Source organism: Carettochelys insculpta, chromosome 26 (genome assembly GCF_033958435.1).
Source record: "Carettochelys insculpta isolate YL-2023 chromosome 26, ASM3395843v1, whole genome shotgun sequence".
Classification (NCBI taxonomy): Eukaryota; Metazoa; Chordata; order Testudines; family Carettochelyidae; genus Carettochelys; species Carettochelys insculpta.
This window is the reverse complement of record NC_134162.1, coordinates 10,443,810-10,463,447: the sequence shown is the minus strand read 5'-3', so window position 1 is coordinate 10,463,447 and position 19,638 is coordinate 10,443,810. Positions and strand designations below refer to the sequence as shown.

Below are 19,638 nucleotides of genomic sequence, written 5' to 3'. Positions count from 1 at the left end.
TATTAGAGGGGTTCACGTCAGTTTATTTTTAAGATGGTTTCTAAGAGACGTAAAATTGATTCAAGTTTGTCTCAAACTGAAATAAACCCAGCCACATGGGCTTTTGTGTCCCCTGATCATCACATCTGGTGTTAAACCAGCACACCTCTGCCTCTAGACAAGCCTTGAGTGCCTCTTCCAGTCTGTCCTCCTGGCCGCCTGCGTTTCTGTAGGTCTGCCTCTCTTTTTCTGTCTCTCTCCTCTGCTACCTTTCTGCTTGTCTTGTCTCCCTGCCTCCTTGTCTGTTTCTGTGCTTGTCTCTCTTGCACGACCTGTCTGCCTCTCCTCGTAGGGGTGCTGGAATAATCTCCGTAGTGAGGATGCTGATGATAAAAAACAAAGCGGCCGTGGAGGGGGCAAAACCCGCAAGGAGTCCGGGGGCACCTGGAAGCCTACGTGTGAGGACGCGAGTTGCAACCCAGAACCCTTTATGCCATAATACGTGTGGCTTGCCAGTGCCACCAGATTCCCTGTTCTTTTTTTGCTCAAACGGGCGCCCCGGGCTTCCCCTCTGCAACCTGCCAGGCACCTGCACCCCCAGCCCCACCGTCTGCCCCTGCCCGCCCCGCTCCCTTTCTCTCCCTCTGTCTGTCCCTCCCCATTGATACCTTCACGGAGAGCGCTCGGGGCTGGTCACGTGCCCCGGGGCAGCCAGTGGGCGGCAAGGAGGCGGGCCCAGAGCGGGCAGGTTTGGAGCATTTATTGGCCCCGTGGCGCGGCGCGGGCAGAGCTTTGCTGCTTTCCTTTGCTCACCTGCGCCGCGCCCGGCCATGGCGCTCGCCCCGGCCGATGCCCTGCGGGTCCCCTCGCTGGCCGAGGGGCCGCTCAAGCTCCCTCAGCCGCTGCTGAAGAAGCAGGCGGTGAAGCGGCACCACCACAAGCACAACCTCCGGCACCGCTACGAGTTCCTGGAGACGCTGGGCAAGGGCACCTATGGCAAGGTGAAGAAGGCGAGGGAGCGCTCCGGCAAGCTGGTAAGCGGAGGGGGCGTCTCTGCTCCCCTGCCGCCTTTGCGCCGCAGGGGTGGCCCCAGGGCTGCTCTAGCGCGCTGCGCCCCTGCAAAGCCCTGGCCGTGCTTGGCGGGTTGGCTCGAATGCCCTCCGTGCACCCGGCCGCTGGATGCGTTTGCACGGGGGATCGGCACCGCCTGCCTTTAAGCACGTGGCTGCTGGCTGCAGCACCTGCTCCCCTTGCCCTGCTCTTGGCCCCCCGCTTGGCTCTTGCCCCGTGTGGGCACAGCAGAGGGAGGCTGGGCAGAGCTAGGCTGCCTGAAGCTCCTCAGGTTCAAGGCAACGCCAGCGGGGGGTGGTGTGGCCTGGGGGAGGGATAACCGGTTGCTCGGTGCATGGTAGGTGTCTATCTACCAGCATGTCCTTCGTGGGGGGGCTGGAATGAAACCGTGGCCGCGATGAAAGTGAAACTTCAAAAGAACTGACAAATCAGTCTCATTTAGAACAAATCAAATGAGGTGGCTGGTGCTGCCACTTGTCCAGACAAGACCTGGTGGAGCAGCAACCTTGCAAAATCCTGCTTGCCCTGGGTGACTAACCCTGCTCTGCTTCATGGTGCAGACAGGACTGGTCAACTTCAGGAGGTGTTCCTAGTGGCTTTGTAGGTGGAGCAGGTGAGATGGTACCAGAAAATCCCTTTAAAGGTTCCAGGGAGGGGGCTCCCTCTGTGTGTGATGGGATTATGAAATTAATAGCACTTTGTTTGGTGAAGTGAGACGCTGTGTTGTGCAATAAAGAGCACTTTTTGCCAGGGAACTTTTTTCTTTTTCCTCCCCCTGGAAAGGAAGGGACAAGCCAGCCAGGACTCTGCTGCCCTACTTACTGTAGTTGCTATAATTGATCTGTCAGGAATTGTCATGGGTCTGCCTTCATGGCCTGCACTAATTTGAAATGCGAAAAGGCACCTCTCTTTGGCTAAGGCTCAGGGGAGCCTATTGTCAAGTCGGCTGGGATTCCAAACTCTCTCCAGGCTTGCCTGTCTGATGTGAATCTGTGGCAATTAAAATTGCAAAGGAGTCCGATTCTGGCTTTTATCTTAAAGCTTTACATAGGGCCCACAGCAAACTGTCTGGCATCTAAATGGTTAGTCTGCTAACAGGGCAACTCTTCCTCTATAAACACTTTCCAAGAGGTAATGTGGGTAGTTCTGGCAAAATCTGTAGTTCAGAGAACTTGGGCCAGCACTTGTATTATGTTACTACCGTTTGGAGCACTATTGAGTGGATTGTGGGGGCGGAGGGGGATTTGGGTGGAGGAGATCACAGCTTCCTGTTGCACACTTGATGATCAAAGTCAGGCTTGCTCATGAAAAGGCGTTTGTACATATCCTGTAGCACTTCAGCCGTAGAGAGCAAACCTCACACTTGAGTCTCTTCCCTTCCTGAGTTTTGATTTGACTGAGGCCGTCTCCATGGTGCAGCAGGCCTGCAACTCTACACCTGTCAACTGCGTCCTTCACCCCAGCTCCTAGGGGTTGTCCAACTTCACTGAAAGGTTAATGCACCTTTATGGTATTTCTGCTTCTCTTAAACCAAGTACAGCATCTCCAAAAACGGTGTGTGAAAACACACGCAATGGACTTGGTGTGCATTGCTTCCCCAACAACAGGACTGCAATCTGCCTAAAACATGGTCAGGTTCCCTGTGTTTGAAGGCCAACATTGTATTTTGAGAGGCCTCTTGGGTTGGGAGGGGAGGAAGGAGTTGGCAAAATGGATCAGCTAGAATCCTGGGAATACTGAGGGACCTAATCCAACCATGGAACCTCTGCAAAAATCTAAAAGGTGAAGCTGGTGCTCCCTCCTTTGAATCAAAGGTGCAAGAGGTGATCCATTAAAGACAGATTTTTTTTTTATATATATACACACCCAGAAACCCACATGACCTTGGGAGGGGGGCAGTAGAGGCAGGGGGAACAAGACTCTCAATTCATTATCTCCACTAGCCTGACAAAGCATCAAAGGGCTTAAGTCCTGAGAAGAAAGTGTGGGTGGGTGTGAGCTTCAATTACTAATGCACCAGAATGACAGGCCAAGAAACAGTTGTGCTCTGATGTGCCAGAATTCTAAATGGACAATATTCCTTCCGTGACTTGGCGTAAGCCTTGGCTGACATACATAATGCTGAAAGAGTAATGGCCTACCTATCTGCTGGTTCTAGAGTCTCCTCATCTGCTGCACATCCAGGAGTGTGATGGAGCAAACATCCTTAACTTGACCTGGAGGGATTCCTGTGTTTGGGAAGGGGTGACTTCAGGGCTGGCTCAGTCTCCATAGCCAATTTACCACTGGAGTACCCAAATGTAGGGTTTGTCTAATCTAATTCTTCTTGGAATTAACTCCTGGCCCAGAGGCCTTCCTGTCTGTACAAGTGTATTGTTTATATAATGAGGTCCTGGCCTCCTAGTGTTACCCTAAAAGAAATAACATGCATGCGGCCATCAAATAATCCTTAGGTGTAGGTGATGTAGCTAGTTCATATATGGAACTATTCACCTCTAAGCAGGTGCTTGCATTACAAAGCCCTCTGTTCTTCCTATCCCCACGTGACAGTGAAGTGGGTTAATATTTGTTCTTTTTTTTTTCAGTGGCTTCCACTTCCTAAATACTGAGATGTAAGAGCAAATAATTTTTATTTGGTTAGTCTGGGTCTTCATGGACTTGAGGAACCAACTCAGGAGTGAGCAAGAGTTCCAGTGCCCCTGGTATTTCAGTGCTCTTGCCTCTGGCTAAGCAGAAGCTGTTTCTGTTGGTTTAACTAAACACAACTGTCTCACCTTGGCTACGTCTACACGTGCCCCAAACTTCGAAATGGCCACGCAAATGGCCATTTCGAAGTTTACTAATGAAGCGCTGAAATGCTTACTAATGAAGCGCTGAAAGGCATATTCAGCGCTTCATTAGCATGCGGGCGGCTGCGGCACTTCGAACTTGACGCGGCTTGTTGCCGCGCGTCTCGTCCAGACGGGGCTCCTTTTCGAAAGGACCCCGCCTACTTCGAAGTCCCCTTATTCCTGTGAGCAGATGGGAATAAGGGGACTTCGAAGTAGGCGGGGTCCTTTCGAAAAGGAGCCCCGTCTGGACGAGACGCGCGGCGTCGAGCCGCGTCAATTTCGAAGTGCCGCAGCCACCCGCATGCTAATGAAGCGCTGAATATGCATTTTAACACTTCATTAGTAAACTTTGAAATGGCCATTTCGAAGTTTGGGGCACGTGTAGACACGGCCCTTATGGCTAACCTGTTATTTCCCTGAACTGGAGTCCTCCTACGTAAACTAGGCCCAACCAAAGTAGAATCTGCCATTGTGTTTAACCATGGAGCGTTTGGGTGAGTGGATTTCAACTGAAGTTTGCAGACCACCTGAACACAACCATGTTTCTGTGCAGAGTGCCCTTTAGCGGAAGGGGCTCTCGTACCCTGCAGCTAGGAGGGAAGAACACATTATGATTTTACTTGCTATGAATGTCCTTCCTGACCACTTGTCAGTTTCTCTCCCAAAGTGACTGATTGGGTTGGGGAGAGCTGGCTCTGGCTCTTGTTTTGATATGAAGCACCCAATGGAAATAAAAGCCTGCCCTCTGTACCTGTTTGCTCTGCAGCACCTGCCCATAGGCTGGGGGAGAGCCTAGCCCTCAATGCTTGGGTTTCAGCCAAGCCAAACAAGAGGCTTGAGTTTCTGCGGCACTTGCCTGTGATGTCTGACAGATGCTTGTGGGCCTGTGCTAGGGGGAAGGGGCACCTGGAACAATTTTTAAAAAGAGCAAACTTCCCTTTTGATCTTTCATAACCAAACAACACTGGACTTTCCCATAATGGAAAGGAGTGGAATCCATAATTCACCAGGTATATATCATGCTTGCTCTGGAACTGCTTTTTACAGCACCTATAATGGGGTGGTGGCTTAGCAAGGCATCTTTCAGCACCTCCCTGAAGTGCTCTCTGCTCTTTCTGCCCAAAAACATATGTAAACCCTCCTGATTCAGAATTTGCTTTCAAGTCCCCGCATGGTGATAACCAGTGCACAACAGACTTTGAGGGTCTCCTGTGCCCCGCAGGAAGCTGTAGGCAGGCATGCTCTGTTTGGGTGACCTGAAGCTTGAAGACAGGGTTGGTCTGCAATGGCACAGGTGTCTGTCCACCAGTGTGCCTGTAAAATGAATGCTTGCTTGGGTGACTGCCTAGGAGTGATTCAAATGCTGCCAAGCTGATTAACAGAGCACCACAGTTGGCAGCCTGTCTTTTTTTTTTTTTTTTTTCCAACTGGTGGCGCATGTCTACACAAGCGTCAGTGCACATAAAACTTATTCTGCACATGGACTGGAAAAAAGCAGAAGGGTCATTGGGGCATGACTGAGCTAAGGAGACTAAACTATTTCTCTGTCAGTAGAGATGGCTTCAGCTCAAAGTTGGGAGCTTGCGCCGGCGTTCATCATGCTGTACCTGTGCTGAGGCAGAACTAATCACAGCAGGGTAGCATGACTTCAAGCCAGCATCCCCCAGCAATACGCTAGTCTTTGAAAGCTAGTGCTGGGAGCTGGATTCTTAGACAACTGGCTTTGTACAATAATACATAAGGATTTTATTGCATGAGACTCTAGCATGGGCATGACTTTTCATTGCTGTAAAACACTTAAGGGGCTCAGTTCTGACAACAGCCAGTCTGCCCAAACCAGCCTGTCTTTTTAGAGGAGCAGCACAGGGATGCAGGGTCAGGGTGGGAAAGAACTGCGGCTAGCTGCTTACTGTGTAAAGATTAAAGAGCTAATACCACTTGATGCTGTAGGTGTAGGGCCTTTCTTTGTGGGGATGGGCCATACACAGCTGGGCCTATGCACTTGTGCTAGATGCTTCAAGATTTTTCTGTTATCAGAGGGTTGGCTGGAGCAGTTACTCACTCTTGGCAAGGCAGTAATAGGTGCCTGTTCTGGGACTGATGCTGTGCATGCAGCAGCTCCTTAGTCAGCACGTACAGAAGCTGCTGATGCTGCAGATGGCTCTGTGTCCCAAAGATCATCGAGCCAGGTTAGATGCCAGGCATTCCAGCCACCAAGCTCTGGGGAGGTGTATGACCAGCAAGTGACTCATTGCTGGGACTTGGAGGGTGGGAGAACTGCTTGAGAGCCTGCCCTAGATAATGTCGCCTTGAGACAGAAAGGGTTGATCTTTAACCCATAAACCTAGCACAAAGGTCACCTCTGCAAGAGGAGGATGGTAAACATCCATCTCTGACCTGGTGGTCACCCTATGTGCCAGTGCTGGCCTAGGTAACTACAGCAGGGAGATGCTGCATTGTGAGGGGACTAGACCTCTTCCTCGTGTCTGCGCAACTGAGCCGTTGCACAAAGGAAAGGATGTGGTAATCTAAGCTTGCCACTCTAGCAGGCCATGATCCATTATTAGTGATGCAACTGGCTTAGCCCAGCTGTACGTTTATCTGGGGAGATGTCACACTGACGCCATCAGGATGCCCTTCACAGAAGAAAGTCTGTGACCTAACAGGAATAACTGATGCACTGTGGCTCATCTCTTGTGACATTGCTGCACATGAAGCGCAAATTCAGACAATTCCCAGGTCTGGGAAAGCAGTGCTGCTGGGAAGCAGCAGGGAGTCATTGGGTTGATCATCTTGTTCAAGAACAGCAGCAAATCACCTGCAGAAAGATTCCCCTCTACTGCTTTTTAAAAGAGAATTGTACCCCTGGGGTGCATGGCAGAGCTGCCTCTGCTTTCCTCGTTGCTGGGAGACTTGGTACGTTGTATTATGTAGGATCCTTTTACAGGATTAACACTGTTCCGCATTCTTGTCTGATGGAAGAAAAGAGGGTCTGCGGGATTCACTTGTAAATTCGACCCAAGGAGTACATTGTTTCACTTCAGTCCCTTTGAAAGAGGATTAAGGGGCATCCATTCTCTGGCCCTTTCTCGTTCCTGGTGGAGGAACATTCATAATGATGAAGCAATCTGAGCAAACTCTGGCCCATGGGCTGCTGCCAGCTTGTGTTTGCAGCACAGTTCACTTGGAGGGGGAAGTCCCATGTTTACTCTTTGTACCTGGGTCATGTGGGGAGCAGGAACTTGCTGAGGGCTCCTTGAGTGCCAAACTTTCTTTGTTGAAATCCACGTGCTCTGTTCGTCTGAAACAAACATTTGTGGAGAAAACAAGAAACCTGTTTCCCATCCGCACCAAACCCAGATGTTTATCTTCCACGTCAGGTCTACAGGTCACATTCCGTTCACTGGCTGTGATACACCAGACAACTGTGGTGTCTGTTGGCTGCTGTTCAAGTAATGTAACTACCAGATTGCCCCTTTGCAGGACAGCTGAGACCATGGGTTCTGGTGGGGTTGGCAGAACTAGCAACACTCCTAGTTTTGTGGCTAGTGGGAAGCAGAGAAAGGAACAGCTTTTTAGGGAGACGAGCACCTTTCCCAAATCGGTGTGCAGTGAACTGGAAATCTGGACCACTTCTAACTGAAGGGGAGACCGAACCCAGCTCACTATTGTAGATATGACTGGAACACCCCTAGAGAGAAATTAATGGGTAGCAAGCATCTACAGACAAAGATGCCCCCACCCCACACACATACCCCTTTCTCCCTGTAATACACACTGGTGGTCCGGCTGATCAGCTACTTCCACCATCCCCAGCACTTCAGAATCAGCTGGTCGCTGCACTCCAGAAGCCCTGGGAGGGTAAGGGGTAGGATTGGAGTAGTGACTTGGGGAGGAGGTAGGACTTAGCAGAAGGAGTGGGACGAGAGCTGATCAGAACCCCCAGCAGAAGGGGAAGTTGGCACCTATGATCATGGCAGCCTGAGGCATGGGATTCAAAAGAAGACCATCGAACCATCTCCCCACTAAGACTAGGTCTCAAAGTGGGAAGGATGGTCCTGGTACAGCATTGGATTTCTGGGTTTGATTCTTTGCTCTCACAGATTCCATGTGTGACCCTGGGCAAGTCAGCAAACTTCTGCTTCCATTCCCCATTTGTAAAAGACAGGCCCCCCTTTCTTCATCCACTTAAAGGGCAAGCTCTTCAGGGCAGGGGCTTTCAGATGTTCTAGCCACTCTACATAGAACAACAGCTTCCAGAGATCAGCAGTGGGAGCCTAGCACCATGCCAAGCGCTGAAGTTTCATCTGCCATGGATTAGTCTAGTTACTCAAATCCCATGCTTGCAGGAACTGGCAAGCCTCCTAGCTCTCATTTTGGTAAGAAATGCTGTGAAGGAAACCCTCTGGCTCTAATGCTCTTTTTGGTTCCCATTCACAGGTTGCAATCAAGTCGATCCGGAAAGACAAAATTAAGGATGAGCAGGATCTGGTCCATATCCGGAGAGAGATCGAGATAATGTCGTCCCTCAATCACCCCCACATCGTTGGTATCCATGAAGGTAGGCTTGGCTAAGAAGGCTCTCTCTGGGGTGGGAGGGGGTGGAAAGACACCCGTGTGAGGACCTGAAGTGAAAGAAGGTGGTGCGCAACTCTAGTATGAGCCAGCTGGGGCCACTCCCCAGCCCCATGCAACATCCTGCAGGGATGCAAGATCCTTGTATCCAGTTGCAAACTGCATCATGTTACATCATTCTGTGAGATGCTGCAACCTGGCTGTCTCAGCAGCCTTAATCCCCTGTGAAGTCTTGGTGAGGTGGGAGATCCTTCAGAAGCTACTGGCAACCAGGCACTATTGTGAAATTCCTTCTGGTGTGTATGGGGGGTGGGGGGGCTGATTAAAGTTAAACCACAGGGAGAGCAGCTTGTTTCCTGCTTGTGAGTACATCAAGACTCTCCATTATTTTCCCCGTCTAAAAATGGAATAATTTCGCAAAACAAGCAGGCGGAAGCTACTTGCTTTTTACTCGTGCCTGGGCATGAGTGGGTGACTCAGCAGCTGCTGGGGATCACACCGAGTGCAGCTAGGCTCTGGCTTCTGCTGCTCAGCTCTTGGATTCCACCCTTGTTTTGTGTACAAAGTGCAGGCAGTCAGGTGTGAGGAGGGGAATACAGTCTCTAAAAATAGCCAGTGCCCTGCTCTTCCCTTCCCTGCTGAACAATGCACACAACAAAAGCTCCAAAGCCATCTTGGTCTGCCTGCCACACAACAGAAGCTATTCAGACAGCTAAAGACCAGCAAAAGCCTGGCCTGGCTAGCCCAGAGAATGTGGAACCTTTCCTGGTCCTACATATGAATTACAGCGTGCTTCTAACCAGTAGTGAGACACAGTAACTGGCTGACACTTATTGGATCGACCGCAAATATCTCACCAATGCCAATTCTTGCTGGCCCAGTGCCAGCATTGCAAACTGCAGTAGTTGTCCTAGCTCAGTCTTCATGCTACCTCCAGTATTAGAATTCTCCCTGGTCATTCAAGTCCTAGCTGCTGCCCTCCTGCAGGATGGTGCAGGGAAGCTTGTGCTCCTGTCCCTCCTAAGAATCGGAGCTCTGGTCTCTAGCTTTGTCAATGACACTGCTCTTAAGGAGTACTGAACTTGGGTGAAAATCTGCTCTCATTCTGGTTGCAATCGAAACTGCTCAGAGGAAGTTTCCAATCTGACTTCTTCTAGCACCATTTGAATCCCTTTTATGTCCTTGGTTCTTTGGAACTTGTATTTAATATCTGTCAGCTGGCTCTGGAATTTTTATTGCTCTTTCAGGCTTCCTTCAACTACAGAGTAGATGTATTACACCCTCAGGTTTAGTTGTGCAGCATCTCACGGCATAGTCTGTAAACACAGCAAGAGGACTGACGTACATAACGCTGAATGCCTGTTTGTATTGACTGAGTCATTCCGACCCTGGCCTCTGTTATCAAAACCATTTCTAAAAATAGCAGAAGAAAATTGTGCATTACTTAGCTAAATCTGGCTCTGTGTAATGGGTGGTGAAGATGTAGGTGTCCACACTTAAAGTGGAACCATCACAGGCCTTTTCCTTGTTGCCAGAGCTCTGAATCCTTTGTTTCATGTGGTCTGTGGTTGTAGATCAATATCACAGTGACCTGTGCTGCTCAGGAGGTTGAGGCTGCAAACTACAGTTGAGTTGTACTCTGAAAACAAATGGGCCTTTAGGCTAAAGCAACGGAGCCTAGAAGTTAGGTGGTGGCTCAAAGCAGAGACCACAGAAATTAAGTGGGTAGCTTAGACTGGTAAGCAGAGGACCAGGATGCTAATTGAAAGTGGATGCCAACAGGATGCCTTCATGTTTGAAGGTGCCCTTAAATCTGAGCATACTGGAATGCTTTGCAGCATCTCCTGATCTAACTCTCATCCCATCTAGTGTTTGAAAACAATAACAAGATCGTCATTGTAATGGAGTATGCCAGCAAGGGAGACCTGTATGACTACATCAATGAGCGGCAGAAGCTGACGGAGCAGGAGGCACGAAACTTCTTCAGGCAGGTTGTGTCTGCCATCTATTACTGTCACAAGGTAAGTGAACAGCACTGTCCTCTGAGCATGGGCATTGGGAAGGCATGGGGTATCACTGTGACTTGCTAAAAGTAAAAGGTGATAGCTGGCTGCTGTCTTGGAATGAGCCATGCTGCTCTAATAACAGATGGACTTGGAGGACTGAAACAGTTTGCTTCTCCATCTGAAGAGGATTCAGGCTGTCGTCTGACACCACCAGGCATCTCTGGATCACATGATTTGTCCTGGAGGATTCATGAGCTGCCTAACCTGTGAATAGTAACAGAAGGGTAGCTGTGCTAGTCTGTACTCCAACAAAACAAAGCAGCAGAAATGTAGCACTTTTAAAGACTTAAAAAAAATATTTATTCAGTGATCTTCTGTGGGACAGACCCACTTCATCAGACCTGATGAACAAAAGTTCATCACCAAATAAATCACTTTTAGTCTTTTTAAAAAAAAATTGCTGCTGCTTACCTCTGACTGTTAGTGTCATTTAGTCCTTGTCTCGCAGTGCAGCACAAGTAGTGTTCTGGCATTTCTTAATGCTCGAATGCCAGGCTGTTCTAACTAGGTTGGCTGGTCACAGTGTATGAATTCCAGCCCAACCCCATGGTAAGGAGAAAACACCCAGAGCTGTCACCTAGATCTTAGAGTAAAAGCAAAAATAACCCTTTTTTGTCAAGTGTAGTGTAGAGTAGTGACAATTCTGCTTCAAACCCATGCAGGGACATCTGGTGAAAGACCTGCATGGGGTGGGTGTTCAGGCTTGTACAGGCCCGCCCCCCCCCCCCCCCCCAGCCCCCGTTGCCCAGAGCACCTGGCACTGCAGGTTCTTGCCTGTGTACTGCCATGGGCAAAGGAGTTCCAGAGGGATTGGTCCCCAGCACAAAGCTCAGTACCTTAAAGAATAGGTTACTGGCTGATCAGGCTGCTTGAGCTATGGAATATGTAGAGGCCAAGCTCTCCAAGTCTATCACCTGGTTCATTGTGATGTCCTGGAACAACTGATTTCACTGTGGAGTTCTATATTTTTGGCAGCTGTTTATAAACACAGTTGTCTCTTGGCCTACTGCTGCTGTCGCTGCACATCCAAGCACCAGACAGATGACCGAGCGAGTGCAAAGGTCCAGCATGCACAGGCTTTTATCTACTCACTCCTGCCCCTGTGGTAACTGTGTGCCTGGCTGGGCCCCGGGGACAACCCCTACAAGCCAGAAGAAAAGCACTGAAGTCCAGGCCTTTCTTTCTGGCAGCTCTTTGGGGGAAGCAGCTTATGCCTTGAAGCATTTTGTGCCTGAATATTTTATCTCCTCTCCCTTTATGGGGAAACTCTTATCTAGTCTGAGCTTTTTACAAACTGATAGAAACACAATCTACCTGCTGCCAGCAAATCTCTGACAGGTTGTATCAGTAAACTTCAGTAACCCCTCTCCCTGCCCTGCTGTGATTAACACTCTCCCAGCCTTACGCCAAACACTAACTCCACTTTCTCTTCTTCCTCTCTAGAACGGAATTGTTCATCGGGATCTGAAGCTGGAAAATATCTTGCTTGATGGCAATGGCAACATTAAGGTGAGTGAGGCTGAGAAAGCCCAGTTGTGGTTTTCAGCATAAACGCAGACACTCAGTGATGCCAACAGCCGCCATGAACCCCTGGGGGCAAGGGGAAAGTGGAGCCCTTCAGGGATGGGGCCAAGGGTGAAAGAGAAGGGGCCTAGGGCAGTTGGCCTTGCCCCCACTCTCCAGGCATGGTGCTCTGAGCCCCTTTGAAATGCTCTGCTGGGGGGGGGGGGGGGCAACTGCTCCTCTACCTCACCCCCTTGCTTATGGTGTCTGCAGGCCTGCCAGCATCTCTAATGCTACTAAGCTGCAGCAAGGGTCCTAGTGCAGAGCAGGGCTTTGTCCCTTAATGGATTGTCCCCATGTTGGATCCATGGCCCCTTTAGACAGAGGGAAGGCACAGCGGGTCTCCTAATCAATTAGTTATCAGTATGTCAACTTTAAATGTGCCTGGGGAGGACTCAAGTGTCTTGAGAGCAGGTGACTGACCACAATAGCCTGCTAGTTCTGGCTTGCTGCTTCCTCTGACTCTGCAATGTAAGAAGTGGAACGTGCTAGCCAGTTCTGTTAACGATGGGGGATAACTGGCTAATAGCCAGTCCAGGGGGTTAGGGGAAGAGATCAATCTTCATGATCCTGCCAAAAATACTCAAAGGCTTAGGAGTCTCCCTTGCAGCAGAGTGCCCATGTAAGGTTCTTGCATTGCCTTGTCACAGTTCTAAGGGTCTGCAGTGCAGACTGAAACTGCAAGCTGACCTTTTAACCAGGGTTGGCCAAAGATGGTCACTGGGCAGCAGCAAGGGTTTGATAATGGCAGACAATTCCCAGAAACTTCCCCAGTGACTGAAACTGTTACTGCTTATCTGATGTCACATAAAAATGCAATAGAGAAACCAAAGTTCAGAGTGATACGCCTACTCAGCCAAGAACTCCAAAGGGAAACCACTTCATAGCTTCTATAGGAGGAAATGCCAGTTTGCACAAAAGGAAGGGAATTTCTGATCTTCTCCGCTAGAAGATGAGAGAATGCAGTTTCCTGGGCTAGGCTGGCGTGTTCTTGTAAGCCTCTGATAAAGGAGAGGAAGAACAGACGACTAAGTGCTGCACCTGCTTCTGTCCCACCCCTGGTGTGGATGCCTTAAATGCTTATTTTATTTCTGGCCTCTGTACAGCAGCCATGCTACGGAGCCAATCACCCAGGGAGTCTGTGTTCTCTCCTAATGAGAGACAGGAACAAACAGAGCGGGGACTTTGTACCGTTAATCACAAACAAAGCGTTGTAGTCTGTTACCTTAACAATAGACAGTTCTGCATTTGCACATCTGCAGGTACCGTACCTTCTGGCTCACTTGATTGGTCCTAGTGTTGATGAAGGTGATAATAGTGAAGCTGTACCATCAAACCCCTATAGGTCATGCCAACAGGGAGAGCAAAATCACCTGCTTTTCCAGGTGAAGCTTGTTCTTGGAATTCAAACTACTTCATACAAAGATGCCTTCTGTCTGGGCCTCACTGAGTGACATCTGTCACTCCCCAATGCCAGCTCCTGGTCTTGTACTAATGCTGCTGGGTGCTGTTAGGATGACACCGCCCCCCCCTCACCCCCTGCAGCACAACTGTTCTGAGTAGATGGAAGGACCTGCCATCAGAAGAGCTCTGGGGAAGGCCAGGTAGGGCAGCAGACCTTTCTCAAGTGGAAGATCAGCTGGACAAAGTTTCTCACGTGGTGGCTGAGGGCAGAGTATTCTGGTGTTGAAGTAGCAGTGGGTACAATCTAGAGCAAAGATGGGCAACAACCCATGGGGGTGGGCTGCAAGAGCAGCCCTACTTCACCCCAGTGGGTTGCAGGGGCCCATTGGTGTTCTTCCTGCTGCCCCAAACATATTCCTGCCCACTCTCCGCCCCCAAACATTCCTGTCATGCACTGGGGAACCAGAGCTCTCCACTTCCCTGCTCTTCCTCCTCTCCCTAGCACACGCTGCCTGATTCACACCCTGGCTGAAGTCCCAGTGGGCTGCAGACTGCCCACCGCTGATCTATAGCATAATCTGGCCCTTTTTGAAAGTTCTTCTCTACAGTTAAGTGTTGGACTCATGTCCCTACCACCCTCTAATTGCTGGCCTTAATGAAAGTCTCCCCCGTCTCTAGATAGCGGACTTCGGCCTGTCTAACGTCTACCAGCAAGACAAATTCTTGCAGACCTACTGTGGCAGTCCCCTTTATGCATCCCCTGAAATCGTCAATGGGAGGCCTTACAAAGGACCAGAGGTGAGCTCCTTCCCCCTCTTCTAGAAAGTGCTAGTGTGAATGCTTCCTTTCCCTCCCCACGGCATGGAGCAGTGAAGGCGTCTGGTTGTAACTGAGGTAAGGGCACAGCTCATTTGCTAGGGCAGGACCTTCACAATCCTCTTCATGCCTTGGCAGTGCACATTAACTGCTAGGACACCTGCTGGCCTCAGTGAGTCCTTAACTGCTTCAGAGGTGGTACAGTAGACAAACTCAGCATGGTATATAAAAGCCATTGAGGGGCTCATCTGTAGTAACTACTGAGAGCTACTGTATATGCACACAGCCTGCAGCCAAAGAAGTGACAGGGCATTAGTGGAGACTATACCTGGTACATGACCTTGAGGTCACTGATGGACCTTATTCATGGACCTCCTTGAGCATTGCCTGGCTGCAATGGGGTCACCATCTGGGCTGTGAAAGGGGTTTCCTGTCTTGGTGGCCAGCAGCCGAAAGTCCAGCTCCAAAGCTGGAGGTGGGGGAGGGTGGGACAGATTCCATCTTCCCAGAATTACATCATGCCTCAAAGAGCCATCTCTCTCCCAGGTCGACAGCTGGTCCCTTGGGGTGCTCCTCTATATCTTGGTCCATGGGACCATGCCTTTTGATGGACAAGACTACAAGACCCTGGTCAAGCAGATCACTAGCGGGGAATACAGAGAGCCTGCTAAGCCATCAGGTGAGCAGAACGCCCCACACGGAGGCTTTGTGCCTCATTCCCTCCAGTGTCTCATTCAGACACCTCCCATCCTGTGGTTCTGATGGGGATCCTGTTCTGTCTCCTAGATGCCTGTGGGCTGATTCGATGGATGCTCATGGTGAACCCAGAACGCAGAGCCACCATTGAGGACATTGCCAGCCACTGGTGGGTGAACTGGGGCTACAAGGTGCCCATTGGAGAGCAGGAGTTGCTGGGGGAGAACGAGTCCCCGCTGGCCACTGTGGCAGAGTGGTTGCGGCGTTCCTCGCGGCCCCTCTTCGAGAACAGCTCCAAGGTGCGCTGCTTCTTCAAGCAGCACATCCCTGGGGCCAACCTGGAGAGGCAGCGCTCCCTCAAGAAGTCCAAGAAGGAGAATGATGTTGCCCAGGCACTGCAGGAGGTGGGGCAGGCCACAGAGACCCCCTCCAAGTCCATCCTGAAGAGGCCAAAGGGGATCTTGAAGAGGCGGAACTCCTCCGAGCAGAAAACGCCAGGCCCTGCCCCTCCGCCTGTGGCAGTCCCTGGCAACACAAGTGAAGACCCTGCAGTGCAAACTAAGGACCAGATGCATATCCTGTCTTCCAGGGGGTTTGCTGGCACCACAGATGGAGGCACTGCCACCCTGGTGGTGCCTAAGAAGGGAATACTGAAGAAGCCCCAAAAGCGTGAATCAGGGTATTACTCGTCTCCAGAGCACACTGACTCCCGGGAGCTTTTAGACACAGACCTGGAGGCTAGTGTCTTTACGAGCAGTCCTTCCCAAGGCAAAAGCCCCGAGGGCCCTCCTGCCCAGAGGAAAGGCATCCTAAAGCACAATGGGAAATATTCCTCCGGCAGCACAGAATCAGACAGCGACCCTGTCTCAGGCTTTGGCTCCTTCAATGAGGTGGCCCTGCCCAAACACCAGCTGGGTCCCCGGGCCCACCCCTCCAGCGCAGTGAGCGAGGACAGCATCCTTTCCACCGAATCCTTCGACCAGCTTGACCTGCCAGAGAAGATGTCAAGTGGGGGCATGCGCAGTTGCGTCTCCGTGGATGACATCCTCTGGCTGGAGGAGACGGAGGAGGAGCCAGGGCGCAGGCTCCGCCGCTGGACTGTGACACATTGCCAAAGCCCCCTTGGGGACAGCTGCTTCTCTCTGGCGGACTGTGAGAATGTCACTGAGGTCTACAAGCGGGGCCTGGCCATCAGCATGAAGCTCAGCTGAGGAGCCCCAGCCCACCAGCTCTCGAGCATGCCGTAGATACACCTCTGCAGCTGGGACTGTGCTGTGGTGGGGACAGACTATTGCACTGCCTTGTGGGTGCAGGGGGCAGTATCAGGGTGGCTTCCGTGGCCTGGCTGCCCCCCTGGCAAGGCTGGAAATGCAGCTTGTGACATTGGAAATATTTATTTGCATCCTTTGTACGGTTTCTGGCATGGGATGCATGTGGAGCAGGAGGGGCAGGAAAGAACACTCTGGTTTTAACAGTGCCAAAATGGCTTACAAAGGGTATTTGCAAGGACTGATGTGGCTTGGAGGGAACCAGGTATGTTGCATGAGAAGGAGGCAGATGTAGAAATGAGTGAGGACAAGTGCAGTGGGATGGGGGTAGGCCTCCAAGAGTGGGTCCCATCTTGAGCTGCAAAGAATGCTCAATGGAACAAATACTGGGGAAGTAGCAAGGGTGCTCGGCTCTCCTAAGAAATAGGATTAACTCCCTTCTGCAGGTGGCATTCTGCCTAGTAGTAGAGGAAAGGGTTATACAGAGTGACCCTAACAGAACTCTGCAGCTCTCTCCTGTACTCCCCTCTCAAGCCAGTAGACTGCACTGCCCTCAAGTTAGGGAATAAAAAAAGTCTGGCTGGATTCAGGTTTTGTTTAATAGCACTGTCAGCTGCACAAGATTATAGGATGGGGCAAGAGAAACCCAGCCAGGAAGTGGCTCTAGACTTAGGGCAATGACTGAAAACAGTCCCTGCGCTGAGAAGGTGGCATTTTGCTTGTTAATAACTGAAATCAAGGTAATTAAGCATTACTGAATGGGGTCTGACTTTACCCACTTGGCAAAGCCTGACCGGGAATAATGCGCACTCTGCTCTAATTGTGTAATGTTGGGACAGTTATGTGTTTCCCTTCTCAGTGCTTCTGGTAGAAGTGGTGTGATCTGTATTCCAGGCTGAATCTAGAGCCCCATCTTAACTCCTCCAGCTATTCAGGTTCTTGTGCATCTTGCTTGGGCCATAGCCAAGTCCCAAGGAACAGGGTTCCACTGCAGACAGCAGTGCAGTTTGTCCTGCAATTGCTTTAAATCCACAGGACTAGAAGAGCATCCTTTGACAGACTGTAAAGTTGGCCATCGGACACAGCTTCTGGTTAAGGAGCTGCTCCATGCAATGGGAGTTAGGTGCCAAACTCTCATGAAGCCCCCCTAAAAACTATAGCTCCTGCCTGAGAGCCAAAAGCCACTTGGACCAGCAGCCATGATGATAAAAACAAAAGGATTTGTGTTCCTGTTGCCAACATATGGGGGGAGGCAGGTAAAAAAGTTTGAGGGTTTTTAAATAAAAAAAAAAGTTGTTGCTTGTGTGGGCCCTGGGGGTGAGGAAAAAACTTACTTATTGTCTCTAACACTGAATTGTTATGTAAATTAAAATGGCACAAGGTCAACTTGGCTCCAGTGCTAAACTTTCCCAAACATCTGTCAAAGGAGAACAGCAGTTGGTAAATGTGTGACTGAGTAACTTCTAGCACAAGATCTTACAATCTCACCATGTCTTTTCTCTGGCTCCCTCCTCCTTCTCGATGTGTACGTTTCTCTCCTCCTGCTCCTGAACTGTGGTCCAGAGAAATTCATTAAATTAAAAGCAATACGTAGACCTGAACTCATTTGTTGGCCTAATTTGTTCCTCTCTCCTGATCTGTCCCATAGATTGTGGGCAAGATGCAAGTTAAAGACACTTGGCCTGGAGTTACCAGCTAATTCTGCTGTGGTTGTGGAGCCTCCTTTGGTGCTCTCCCTAGGCCCATGCACTTTGGAGCAATGGCGTGCTGGTCATGGGGCATGTGCGGAGCTGGGAAAGACAGAGGAAGATTTGATTCGCTTACCCTTGCTTTGCAAACTCTTCGCCTGTGCCTACACTACAGGGGTCCTTCAAAATGAAGACCTCGTCCAAAAACACTTCTTTTGAAAGATCCCTACCACCCCCATAAAAGCATCCCCCCGACCCCCAAACTCTGCTCTTCAGTCAAGTGGCCACACCCCTGTGGCTCTTTTGAAAGAATGGGACAGGAAACACTGCAGCTTAAAATCCAGCCCCATGGAGGACTGTGCTTTTTTCAGGACAAAGGGCTCCTGGGCCATCTGTGTACTTCCCTTGGGGGAGAGGCACTCTTCCTCAGCTGGGTGGGGGAGGGGGAAAGGTGCCCAAAAGAGCTGTGTTCTTCTGATTTTAATATTGAAACATGGTGTGTAGATGCCGCAAGGAATGTTTTAAAAGGGGGCTCCTGAGCCCACCCCAACATACTGCTCTGAACACAGCAGCTCCGCTGGGCTGAGGCAGTAGAAAAAAGCTGTGTGTGAGAACAGTACAACAGTAGACCAGGGGCTAGGTACAGCAGTAGTTTCAGGGGAGCCTGGGAGGTGGTCTTCAGCAGAAATCTCTCCAGTACAGGCAGCCAAGCTGCTGTGAGCCCTCACTCCACCTGCTCAGTCAACAAGCCTGACGTGCTGCATCTTTCCAGGAGGGTAGGGGGCTATATTATTCTCCTTTGCAAACCCTGCAAAGGGGCTGAGCTATAATGCTAGTTCATACCTAACTGAAAGAAGCAGCCTCACCACCTGTGGCATCAATATTGGCTCAACAGGCACCAGAGCTGCAAGTAACTTAAAACTTATTGCAGATCCTATTGCAACCCAGGAGCCCTGGCAGCTCTATCAGTGGCTTTGGCAGGAGCTGTGGCAAAAGTAGCATCCCAGGGGCCACCTGCTTCCTTTCACCTCCACCATGCAGGGGCCATGAGCTCCTTGAACTGTGAGAACTGCTCCCATTCTGCATTCACTGACCAGTTCTCTCCCTTCCACACAGCACTTCCTGGGTACAGGCCCCTCTGAGCATTGGCCTTGAGGGAGAGGAATAAATTTCATCCATTTTCAGCTGGAATTGGTCCAGCTTACCTGGTCCTGTGCAAACTCTTCATCTCTTTCATGCACTGCACTAGGGCATTTTGGTTCTTCCTTGTTCCTGTAGGATTCGCACAGTCTCCTTGCCCATGGGGAATATGTGTCATACAAAAGCTGGGTGGAAAAGAGAAAACAGGGTTTGCCTACAATACCTCATAGGGAGGATGGTAAGTAGGGTGTTGGGAGTTTACTAATGAAGTGCTGTGGTGCATATACAGCATTTCATAAAGCAAATCCCCGCCCCCGGTAGCTGATGTTACACTTTGAAGCGGTGGCTCATGTGTAGCCACAGCTCACCTGCTGGTACGTTGAAGGCCCTTTACTCCTCAAAATTTTGCCCAGGCACTTTGAAGTACCAGCGGGGATTAGCCTTGGCTACAAGCAAGCTGGCACTTTGGAGTTGCTGCAGGCGGCAATTTGCTTAATGAAGTGCTGCAGAGGCACCACAGCACTTCATTAATAAACTCCCA

General features: G+C 50.4%; 1 protein-coding gene across 1 annotated transcript; it reads left to right on the top strand.

Moving 5' to 3' along the window:
• The first annotated feature begins 741 nt into the window (after positions 1-741).
• Positions 742-17,870, top strand: NUAK2 (NUAK family kinase 2). Its single transcript, XM_074977381.1, has 7 exons — positions 742-1,013; positions 8,322-8,442; positions 10,326-10,477; positions 11,966-12,031; positions 14,168-14,287; positions 14,852-14,984; positions 15,092-17,870. The coding sequence occupies exons 1-7, from the start codon at positions 810-812 to the stop codon at positions 16,210-16,212; spliced, it is 1,917 nt and encodes a 638-aa protein (XP_074833482.1). The 5' UTR covers positions 742-809; the 3' UTR covers positions 16,213-17,870.
• The last annotated feature ends 1,768 nt before the right edge of the window (positions 17,871-19,638 follow it).

Excerpts from the sequence above, each read along its gene's own strand:
- NUAK2 (XM_074977381.1), top strand. The coding sequence starts at position 810 with ATGGCGCTCGCCCCGGCCGATGCCCTGCGGGTCCCCTCGCTGGCCGAG. Across the intron at positions 12,032-14,167 it reads ATGGCAATGGCAACATTAAG|ATAGCGGACTTCGGCCTGTC; the intron begins GTGAGTGAGGCT and ends CCCCGTCTCTAG. Across the intron at positions 14,985-15,091 it reads AGAGCCTGCTAAGCCATCAG|ATGCCTGTGGGCTGATTCGA; the intron begins GTGAGCAGAACG and ends TCTGTCTCCTAG.